The 12,409-nt window shown below is 35.9% G+C and overlaps 1 protein-coding gene across 17 annotated transcripts in view; it reads left to right on the top strand.

Moving 5' to 3' along the window:
* Nucleotides 1-12,409, top strand: part of ATP2C1 (ATPase secretory pathway Ca2+ transporting 1) — a 166,917-nt gene that overhangs the window by 109,149 nt on the left and 45,359 nt on the right. For all 17 annotated transcript variants that reach the window (XM_078354231.1, XM_054246855.2, XM_008983843.5 and 14 more), the window contains 5 exons: nt 2,002-2,126; nt 2,971-3,068; nt 5,141-5,236; nt 5,329-5,418; nt 7,262-7,366. In XM_078354231.1, the coding sequence (XP_078210357.1) occupies nt 2,002-2,126; nt 2,971-3,068; nt 5,141-5,236; nt 5,329-5,418; nt 7,262-7,366 (514 nt within the window). The remainder of the gene's footprint in view (nt 1-2,001; nt 2,127-2,970; nt 3,069-5,140; nt 5,237-5,328; nt 5,419-7,261; nt 7,367-12,409) is intronic.

Raw genomic sequence — 12,409 nt, 5'->3', positions numbered from 1 at the left:
CCAAAACATTTGGGAGTCATCATTGTTTTTAGAAGCGTTGCAATTTGACAGAACAAATGTAAGAAAGAAGAATTAGATTGATAAGCTAGAGCCTGTTAGAAATATTTTCTTTAAATCTGAAATAAGTATTTATAAGATAAATACGTTCCAAGTTCACCAGAGACAGTGAATGAGCAGTTAGTTGCATTTTAAAGATGTTACTCATTTCAAGTATAGATACCTTGAAGTCCAGGAATAGTTTTGGGTTATCATTAAAATGAAAATTTAGAGTGAATTTTTTACAATTTATTTATTCCTCTGTAAAGTTTTGCTAATATGACTTAAATATAAAAGATTGAAAAGATGGATTGCGTCTAGATTGTAAATGATGATGCCTATTTTTCCTTAATGGAAGCATTTAAAAAAGGAAAAAAAAGAAAAAGAAAAAAGAGGATGCCCTTTGAACTAGGAACCTTTTCATTGAGAAGTCCAAAGGAGAAAAGGAAGTATTAATGATAACATACTTTTTTCTTGACTCTTCAGCAATAATATTGTTGCTCATTTGCTTTCAACTCTTCAGCAATAATATTGTTGCTCATTTGCTTTCAACTTTTAAAATCAACCAGTAAATAAAGCATGAAAAAGTCAATTACTGTAGTTGCAAAGGATCCTACTGTACTAGATTATGCAAAGAAAAAGTTGATGGCCAGGCATGGTAACTCACACCTGTAATCCCAGCGCTTTGGGAGGCCAAGGTGGGCAGATCATGAGGTCAAGAGATTGAGACCATCTTGGCCAATAAGGTGAAATCCTGTCTCTACTAAAAATACAAAACTTAGTTGGGCATGGTGGCATGCGCCTGTAGTCCCAGCTACTTGGAGGCTAAGGGAGGAGAATCACTTGAATCCGGGAGGCAGAGGTTGTAGTGAGCAGAGGTTGAGCGACTGCACTCCAGCCTGGCTACAAAGTGAGACTCTGTCTCAAAAAAAAAAAAAAAAAAAAAAAAAAATTGGTAATGAAAATTAGGAAGTAGAAGCAGCAGAGGGAACAGTGGTAGATTGAAGAGTAGGATTGCTTATGTTCTTATTTGTAGCAGAGTCAAGAGATAGTATTTGGAATGGCACAAAGAATGACTTGTTATTTTTTAATTATAAAAGGCAAGAGTGAAATAATTTTTTAAACTGTGATAAAATACACGTATAAAATTTATAGTTTTAAAGAGTTAATTTGGTGGAGTTAAGTATGGTCACAATATTTCACAACTGTTAACCACTGTCAAGATTCAGAACCTTTTCATTGTGCCAAAAGAAAACCCTGTACACATGAGGCAGTCATTCCCCAGTTCTCCTCTTCCCCTAATCCCTGGCAACTACTCACTAATCTGCTGTTTCTGTGGATTTGCTTATTCTAGATATTTCATATAAATGGAATGATATAATATGGGACTGTTTATATCTGGCTTTTTTCACTTAGCATAATATTTTCGAGGTTTATTCATGTTGTAGATGTATTAGTATTTCATTCGTTTTTGTAGCTAAAATAATACTCCATTGCATGGATGTCACAATTTTACATTATCAGTTGATGAATATTTGGCCTGTTTCCATCTTTTGGCTGTCGTGAATAGTATTGCTGTGAACATTCATGTACGAGTTTTTGTTTGAACATTTGTAGTTATCTGTATTTTATAGATGAGGACAGTAAACTACAGAGGCAAATTAGTAAGTAGCCCAGGATCACACAAGTAAGAGATGGTGAAGCCAGGGGTACAAATCCAGGCAATTTGATGTCAGAACCTGTATTTTTAATGACTGTGTTTAACCTGGCAGCTACCAGGTATCCAGTAAATGTTAATCAACTTTCTCTTCCTTTTGAGAAGTTTATTTTTTAGTTTAGTTTAAGTTTAGTTTATTGACTATGTTAATTTCGCATTTTATTAAGCTTTAAGTAACATCCAATTTAGATTGTTGCTATGAGTACTGTTTAACCTACATTTTAATACTTTGTATATATTGGTCATAGTTTGGCTGTAGCAGCGATTCCTGAAGGTCTCCCCATTGTGGTCACAGTGACACTAGCTCTTGGTGTTATGAGAATGGTGAAGAAAAGGGCCATTGTGAAAAAACTGCCTATAGTTGAAACTCTGGGTAAGTCTGTGTTAAGAGCATTCCTATGCAATGATGTGTAAGTTTATGTCAATAGTAAATCATCTCAGAGTTTTGCAGTTTTTGTCCTAGAGATTTGCATAATGATGTTTATGGCAAAATTGGATATGGTTTTAACAACTGAAAAAGTCAATTAATAATTCCTGTCCCTTAGGTGTGGGGACTTGAAATCTTTCTATATCATAGTGTTTTAATCTCAAGTCATGTTAAGAAAATCCATACAGCAACTGAAATTTTAGAGTAAAATTAATAGAAAATTTTTCTTGTCACATATCAAAGAAGATAATGTATTATTATAGATCCCAAATGTTGTACTTGAGTTGAATTTGCCTGTAAGAACAGTAAATATATAGTAGTTAAATTGCTGTAACAAAACTTCATGTGCAGTGTACTTTGAAACTCCAAAAATGTACTGAATTTGATTTCTAGGTTATATTTTAATATCTTCTCCATATATGAGAAAGTGAAATACTTTGAAAAATCCTGACTGTAGAAATTATGCGGGTTTATATTTAGGAATTCTGCAAACTTTCTAGAAAAGGTATTATTTAAAATCATTACATAAAGCTAATGTGAAGTAGCTTTGTAGAAACTAACTGTATATAAATAAGAAAATGTCAACATATAATTTTTATTTTTAATTTCAGAAAGTGTACCTTATGCTGAAGCAGGCATAATGAGAGAAGTTAATCTAAAATTACCAATGAGTTTGATCTCTATAAAATACCGAGACGTAGGACAGAATTTTTGTCTTTGATTTGCTTTTTAAGGAAACCTGTATTTCTCCTTGATTCTTTTGGTGACTTGTAATTATTTAATTCTTTAGGCTGCTGTAATGTGATTTGTTCAGATAAAACTGGGACACTGACGAAGAATGAAATGACTGTTACTCACATATTTACTTCAGATGGCCTGCATGCTGAGGTACTTTATAGGTTTTTAAAAACGAAAAAGCAAAAACAGTATGCCTTTAAGAAACACGATGTTTAACATTCCAGGCAGTTCCAGTATCTTACCTTCAAAAGGGCTGTAAATTAGTAGTGGAGTTATTTTCACTCTCTGATTCTACCAAGTCTTTGTCTCATTCCGCTTGTACACTTGTTCAATCCAAAAACTTTGATTCCTCCTTGACATCTCTCTTTCAGTCACCCCTTCATTCATCCATAATCAAATCCTGCCTATTTTGACTTCTTAAAGAATTTTCCCAGCCATCTACTTTATAGCAAGCTTCTTTAAGTTACTGTCATTTCTCACCTGCCATTTTGATAAAGCTTCTTGCCTGGTCTTTATCTGTTCTTGCTACCCTCACTCCATAAGCAGCTTGAGAGATCTTTTCAGAACCAAATTTTAAGCATGTCACTCCATAAATTAAGGTACTCCAATGGTTTTCCATTGTGATCAGGATTCTAAACTGTTGCCCCTCAAAGCTGTACATGTTCTGTCCCTTATTTTCCCCTCTATCCTTGTATGCTACCCTTTGCTTTCTGTGCACCAAGTATACTGGCTTTATAGTTCTTTCCATGTGACAAAATTATTCCTACTTTAGGAACTTTGCTGCTTTTCTCACTGCTTAGGATAGCCTAATGCCTCTTCATCTTTTGCACCTCAATTCCAGGACACTTCTTCAGAACACCCAGAAGTAGCCCTATGTAATGTGTTTTCTTAGCATTTTATATCTCTTAGTCCTTATCATAGGTAAAATTTTCTGTCCCTTTTCCCCATTATAAATTAAAGAGCAACTATATTGCCTAGCACAGGGTCTGCTTCATAGTAATAAATACTTGATAAATGACTAAATGAATCATATTATTTTAGCAATTATACATTGATACGTTGATAGTCTCTTAAGTGCGCATCACTGTACAGTAGTCTTCCTGAAGCTGGTTATGGACAAGTTCTAATCCTACTCAGGATTTTTGACTGGAATGCTCTTAACACTGCTTATGTTGGGTACAGTAATTTAAAATGTATTTATCGCTAATTCACTGAGAAAAGTAAGCTTTAGACAAATTGACAGAAGTTGCACTTGGGTTTATTTACATCCATTTTACATAGGTTTTGAAAAGAGATGATATTTACAGTATTAGATTTGGTCAAAGATAACCCATCTATGGTGGTAAATGTGCCCTTTCTGAATGATTCAGAAGGGTTATTGGGATTATGTGTGTTTATATGTTCCAGGTATGGAAAGTAGAATATTAGTTGTTCTTTTGTTCTCAGGTCATGTTATATGTAATGCGTTAACTGTTTGTTAATGTTTTATCTCTAAATTGTATCATTAAACTTTTTTTATTTTTAATAGAGTTGGGTTTTGCTTTGTTGCGCAGGCTGCTCTTGAACTCCTGGGCTAAAGTGATTCTCCCACCCCAGTTTCCCAAAGTGATTCTCCCACCCCAGTTTCCCAAGGTGTGAGCCACCACACCTGGCCGCTAAACTGTATGGTTTTTACTGTGAAATTTCCTTTTGTTCAGCTTGGTTTGTTCTAGACATATGATATATCCGGTTTGTCTCTGCCCTGATTTTTAAAATTGGTGTGTAATATGCAATGTTAAAGTAATTTGTAAGTGCTAATGTATATCTCAATGTCTGCAAGCCTGCATGTTTGTAAAAAGAAAACTGCTTTTGTCTATCTAGGTCACATGTTTGTGTTATATGTTACATGGTAATAGATTTGAGTTCTTTGCAAACTGTAGTATGCTATGTAAATGTGATGTCATATACGTTTAAGCTTACTTACGTATATTTTCATAGCTTATTCTTTGAATAGTATATTGTAAATAGAAAATGTCTTTTTAATCATTGTGATGAGAATTAGAATCTTTATTTCTCTACTAAATGTCCTTTTTTAAGACAAATTTTAATGCTTTTCTAGATAAACACTTTAACAGTGTCATTATAAATAAAATGAACAGAACTCATGATAGTTTTGGGGTTTTATAGTTCTTGTCACCACCTAATTAATGTTTGTATTATTGATCCCACTTCATGATCTTTAGGTTACTGGAGTTGGCTATAATCAGTTTGGGGAAGTGATTGTTGATGGTGATGTTGTACATGGATTCTACAACCCAGCTGTTAGCAGAATTGTTGAGGTAAATACTTTTTTTTTCCTCAAGAAGGTGACTTTCTTTATAATAACTTAAGATACGGTAATAGGTTCATAATTTATGTGTATTTTTCTTAGGCGGGCTGTGTGTGCAATGATGCTGTAATTAGAAACAATACTCTAATGGGGAAGCCAACAGAAGGGGCCTTAATTGCTCTTGCAATGAAGGTACGTACCTAAATCTCTTCTTTGACATGTGAGACATTACGCTCACAACAGAACACAATGTCATCAATTTCAGTATTACTAGTTTTTAGGTATTAAGTGAAAAAAACTCATAATATTTCATCGTTTTTATTCTCTTGTGGGTACCAGTTTTATTCCTATATATATAAAGCATAGAGCTATTTTAGTATAACCTTATTGTTTATATGCAAGCTACAAACTAATGAGCAGTCATTGATTTCTTAGGAAGAAGTATTCCTGTCTTCCACAGTACCTGACATCTACATGTGAAATACTTTATAAATGTGTAATTACTGATAAATACTGACTTTTGAATGAATAAAAGGCAACATTCTTCAGTATTTCTATGTAAAGATAATAACACAGTCATGGGAAAATAGCTTTTCTTTCCTTTTTCTCCTTTGTTAATTTCTCAAAATGATTGTAAAGTTATAATTTATTTTGGGGAGAAGTCTCAGTTAACTTTTCATCTGTCCCAATCTGTCTTCTTATCACCTAAGTCTTACATTTGATTCAGTGAGAAACCTGTTAAGTTCAGCCTATCATTCATAAGGAAAATAACTATTCCTGCTTTTAAGAATATTCAGAGAAAATCTTGATAGTTATGTAAAGCAAAAGGCTTCTAATGAGGTTACTTGAAATGAGAGACAGTATAGAATTACAGGTTATTATAACACAGTTAATGAAATAAAATTGATAGTTTTAGAATATATAGTTTTCTTGAACGAAAAGCAAATTGCTGTATCATTTGGTCTCATTACAACTAAAATAGCATAGTACTCAATAAATGAATCAGTTATCAAGTATTTCCTGTATTATGCTTATAAGATACTAGTTTCTTTGAGAGATAAAGAATATGAAACCATCTTTTATGGGCAGAGACCTCATATTTTAGGTAGGGAATTTATAGTGACATTCTTGAAACAAAGGCAGTCCAAGACAGCAGACAGTGAAATCTGAACATTGAGTCACATGTAAGAACAATGCAGATTCAGAGCTGGGATATGAGGGCTTGAAGGATAGGAAGGATTTAGATGAGGTAAGCTAGGGAATCAACTAAAGTAGAAGCAGAGAGGAATAAAAGAGCATAAAACGGATTGTGGCTAATGAGTTGGCTAACCTGGGTGAAATGAAAGATACTTGAGCGACCAGGAGGATTTTTATAGATGCTGTACGTTGTGGGTTTCTGGAGAACCATATTTAAGGCCAAGACAAGAGTCTGAACATGTTTCAATAGAAAATAGCAATACATGGTAGCATTTTGAGTAGTTTAAACACTTTTTGATATTTGGAAGATAATTTTTTGGCATTTTTGATATTTGGATGTTTGATATGGAAGCAAAGGTTATTGGGAGGGAAAATAGCTACATGACTAGTAGTATTCAGGACATAAAGTGGTAGAGGGTAAGGGACTAGGATGATAACAAGTGAGACATTGGAGTTCCTAAGAAGTAAGAGATTTCATCTAAAACTTATATTGATTGTAAAAATACATGCTCAAAATTGGATGGGTACTTTTATTTATATCCTGCTTCCTTTCAGAATTTGAGCTGGTAGAGGGATTAATACAGTGGGCGTGGGAGGTTTAGTTAGCATACAGTCCAGAAAACCTGCTTTAGACTATACTACGTACGTGAAATTCCATGTTGAAAATGTATGCTGATATGTAGGGAAGTTTAGTATATATAGATGGAGCACTTATTCTTTCACTGTTAACTGAAAAATAATCCAACCAACCTGGCTATAAGTTGGGACCCTTGTTTTTTGTTAGAGGAAAATATAATCAGATATTGGTGAGAATTAACTTTCTTTTTGTGCCATATAGATGGGTCTCGATGGACTTCAACAAGACTACATCAGAAAAGCTGAATACCCTTTTAGCTCTGAGCAAAAGTGGATGGCTGTTAAATGTGTACACCGAACGCAGCAGGTATCCATCTGTTTAGAGAGTGCTTATATTCTGTTTAGCTTAGACGACTGTTTTTTTCATTTACCGTCCACCTTTGGGTTTAAACAGTCAGTGTACATAATAAAGACTTAACTGCTTTAAAGTATGTGTAATTAATAGTACACTCATCTCTTGTTTGTGTTATCTTTGATAGTCTTTCCTTGTAGAATCCGTACATAGATATATTCATGGAGTTGTTGCTGTGTGAGCAAACAGCTGAAATGAGTTGTAGCCTGGTCTCCTAAAGCCTGTGACATCAGGTTTTTTCTTATCAGGAACTGTTCTTCATGATAGATAGTTCTTTATAAGGTCTTTGCAGATTGTGTCTCAAAATGTGTTCTTTCACAGAAGGAACGTCTTATCTTCAGAACAAAGGAAACCCCTTTACTTTGTTGAAAAGTAGTTTGCAAATGTATGTAATTTACCGTCCACCTTTGGGTTTAAAAACCCAAACTGTTGCTCACTCCATTTTACAAGCTGACAAAATGACATGCTGATATTTTAAACTGCCACCCTGTTCCTGGGTGCTTTAGACATTTTTCCAGTGTAATAAGATTTCTGAATTATCTGTGGCATATAATTATATCACTCATAGTTGCTATTACCAGTTTGATGCTTAAACTTTAAAAAATATTTAAGGTTAAGCTTAGGTGCAGTGGCTCATGCCTATAAACTCAGCACTTTGGGAGGCCAGTGGATCACCTGAGGTCAGAAGTTTGAGACCAGCCTGACCAATATGGTGAAACATTATCCGGGTGTGGTGGTGTGAGCCTATAGTTCCAGCTACTTGGGAGGCTGAGACAGGAGAATTGCTTGAACCTGGGAGGCAGAGGTTGCTGTGAGCCAAGGTTGTGCCACTGCACTCCAGCCTGGGTGACAGAGTGAGACTTTATCTCAAAATAATAATAATTATTATTATTATTATTATTGAACCTTAAACTTTTCCTCACTCTGTTGTCTAGGCTGAATTCAGTGGTATGATCTTGGCTCACCACAACCTCAGCCCGGGTGCAAGTGATCCTCCCACTTCAGCCTCCCAAGAAGCTGGGACTATAAATACATGCCACCATACCTGGCTAATTTTGCTTATTTTTTGTAGAGATGGGGTCTCATTATGTTGCCCAGGCTGGTCTTGAACCCCTGGACTCAGGTGATCCTCCTGCCTTGGGCCTCTAGAGTGCTGGGATTACAGGCATGGGCCACCACACCTGGCCTTATTTGTTATTTTTACGGTTCCTTTGATAGTAATGACTAGTTGGTTATATGTTTTTTAACCTATAAGCAAACACATGATTTTTGCACATGATACCTATGATTACATCTCTATAGAAAACAGGAATGAAAGATCTCCCTTCATTCATATAAGTGGAAACATACTGGCTTTAAAAGAAAGGCCAGGTTGGTTAACACTGAACTTTGAGTAGAAGTCTTCCAGGAACTATGTTCATGAGGGCGAAAAAAAGATTTGTTTGTTCTTTAAAGGAACTTATACAAACTTAGGTGAAGGAAGACAATTGGAAAAGAAATTATGAAAATAAAATGCCTTTCACTTGAAACCTGTTAATGTAAAGCTTTCAAAAATTACATTAAGCTTAGGTAGTTTTCAACTGTTGTTTCTTAACCATATAGTTATGTGGCGAGAATATGCATTTGACTTTTTTTTTGATAGGTCTCTTTCACTACATTTTGTAAACCATCACACAATACTTCAAGATAGTGTGGCTCATGTAATGTTTAATAATTTTCCTTTTCAGCAACTTTGAATGTTAACCTCACCAGAGTTTTACATTGGAAGATTAAATCTTCTCAGTTGTGGGAGTGATGGACAGAGAGTGGCAGGACATAAGTTAGGAAACATTTGGTTATTCTTCTCATTTGCTGACCTGAAGAGTATCTTTTGCAAAACAAAACCAACCAATGAAATGAACAAACAAAACCTCAATCACAGATGTGACTCAGGATCTAGAAGAAGTCAGCCTGACACAGATAGGGGAAACTTACCAATTTAAAAGTAACTTCAGTGGCTCAAATAGTTTGCTTTAAAGGACTGTCAGTTGTTAACATGACAATATATGTTTATCTCTACTATCTCCCTGGAACCACCAAAATCACAAACAAGGAATAAAAGATGCAAACTCATCAAGAGAAAGTATAGGGAAGATTAAAAGGTGACAGGTACCTTTGAAGGCAGGGAATAAGGCATAAGGCTAAAAATCATAGAGAAGTTTGAAATTCTGAATAAGGAACCAGCAGAACTCCCCCAAGTACCTTCGCTTCTGCTTTAGGCCAGATGGTTAGCCTTCCTTTACCCCTGTGGAACACCAGAAATCTGGGAATAAGAGTAGAGGGCAGGATTAAGGCTTAAGACTGAAAACAGAGTGATTAAGAAGTTGTCATCGTCCTGAAGGATAAAACCCTAGTCCTTAACACCACTTGTCACTTAGAATGCATGAAGTCTGGCATCTACCTACCCTCATTCCCTAAATAAGATTCAAGAGTTTTACAAAACTGCCTGGTCTTGTAAGGCAGCAGTCCCCAGCCTTTTTTGGGGGTTCCAGGGACCGGTTTTCTGGAACATTTCCACAGGTAGGGGATGGTATTGGGATGACGGTGGTCCACCTCAGATCCTCAGGCATTAGATTCTCATAAGGAGCACACAAACTAGATCCCTTGCATGTCATGTGAAGTTCCCAATAGGGTTCACACTCCTATGAGAATCTAATGTCCTGGCTGACCTGACAGGATAGATGGAGCTCAGGCAGTAGTGCTCACTTGCCTGCAGCTCACTTCTGCTCTGTGGCTGGGTTCCTAACATGCCACGGACTGTATTGGTCCACTGCCTTGGAGTTCGGGACACCTGTCATAAGGGGCACCTCTGAACTAAGCTCTTTGTTCATTGGAATCACTTACCTACTCCTGGACTTCATCTCATCATCCTATGGCAAGGCTTACCAGTTGATGCTTAGCTCTACCAGTGGCTGTGGAGCTTCTAGTCTTTTGATTACTTCACTCTTAAATACAAATGAACAGGGAAGGATTACTAGATACTTGGAGAAAATCTTTAGTCTGAAAGCCAAAGATTAAACCAACGGAAAAAGGGGTCTCAGAGAAAGGTAATAGCAGATGCTGAAGAAAATTTCCAAAAACCATAAAAAAGACAGAATACTTGTAATGGAATGTTTATCAAATAAAGTCAAAAAATGTATCAAAGTAGAACAGAAAGTCAAAGAGGTGTATAGTATAAAAGATAAGATAATTCAAAATAAATACAGAAGATGCAGTAATTACCACATAGTGGTAATAGGAAGGTAATAGGAATAGGTAATAGGAAGAAAGAACAGAAAATAAGAAGCTTTTATCAACTAATGCTGGAAAATTCTCCAGAATGAAAAGACTGGCATCTAAAATAATGTGGCCCACCAGCTGCTCAGCACAATATGTGTGTGAAAGCGGGTAGAGTGGGGGATAAACACAAGACCCATAATTAAGAAAGTTGAGGACACTTGGAGAATTTGAAGAGCTTCTAGAGAGTTTTAAGCAAAGGGGAGATCATATAAAAGGACTTAGGAACTAAAGTATGGTAGTCTAACACTTAGCCCAGCAGAATACACTCCCAAGACTCCTAGTGGATGCCTGAAACCATGAATAACGTTGACCCTCATATATGTTATATTTTGCTGAACTGGTAACATAGATGGCTACCAAGCAATTAATGGGCACGAAGCATATACAGTGTGGATATTCTGGACAAAGGGATGATGTCCTGGGCTAGACAAAGTGGCATTTCATTGCCATACTCAGAATGCTGTATAATTGGAAACTTATGAATTATTTCGTTTTGGAATTTTGTATTTAATATTTTTGGACTGCTGCTAGGTAACAGAATCTGCAGGAAATGAAACCCTGGATAAGGGGCACTACTATAATTTTTTTATACTTTTCAATGAAAACATTGACACTGGAAGCTGGAAGATAATAGAGCAAAGCCTTCAAAATGAGAGGAAATTTATCCCTGGCTAAACTTACAAATGTGAGGATAGAAGAAGTCCCAACACCACCCACCCTCTCTTAGAAAGATATTGGTGGATAACAAAAACAAAAGGAAGACTTAAAATTTGGTGAGGATAGAGGTAGAGGGATGTTCCTAGATATTAGTGGTGTAGCAGGCCTAGAAATCAGCCAATTAGAAATGGAAAGAAGAGTGAAGGAGAACAGTCTCCAGTAATATATAGAGGTAATATCTTATCTGCGTCTTTGTTCATGTGAAAAAATACCATCAGGAGGGTTTTATATTACTTTGAAGAGTTTAGGAAGAATGAGTAACAGGTATAAAGAAAACAAAGCAAATTTTTTTAAAAGGTGGTTATTAACTTTATAAAAGACAAAACTTGAACAGGAAAAGAAGTACCCTATTTGAGATATCAATCAGGATAAGCCATGAAAACAACATCATGCTCTCCTCCTGCCTCCCTCTCCCCAAATACTGTTCATTGTAGTTACTTGAGAACTCAGGCAGATGAAAGCTCCATTTTAATCTGAGCACACACTGTCACAGCAAGGGTAGAAAAATAGGAAATTGTACACTGGCACCTACATTTCCATTTGGAATTGACACAAGTACTCATGTTTGTTGGCCAAAGCAAGTCATGCCTGACTTTTGGAGTGAGGAAGGTAATAGGGAAATACATTCCTACCTGCAGGGAGAACTGGGATATTACCAGTCATTACCACACTTGGCTTGGCAACAGGGAGTCTTGATGTAAACAAAATAATGGCAGATTTTGCTTTAACTATATCATAAAGATGGGGAGGGGGAGAATAGTTAGTGGGAATGGCAAAATTAATATCTGTCACAGTAGACAATGTATAAAATTGATAACTGAAGGAGTGGCAGTATTAACATGTTAAAAACATGAGGGTAAATATCAGAGAAAACAGCTATTTTGCTTCCATGGAGTAGGACTAGTGGTGAGAAGGGCTGGATAGGAAGCTCCACTATTTAATTACAAGCTTTTGAATATTATT

The sequence above is a fragment of the Callithrix jacchus genome, chromosome 17 (assembly GCF_049354715.1).
Source record: "Callithrix jacchus isolate 240 chromosome 17, calJac240_pri, whole genome shotgun sequence".
Classification (NCBI taxonomy): domain Eukaryota; kingdom Metazoa; phylum Chordata; class Mammalia; order Primates; family Cebidae; genus Callithrix; species Callithrix jacchus.
The sequence above is the reverse complement of the archived record's forward strand: the minus strand, read 5'-3'. Positions and strand labels throughout refer to the sequence as shown.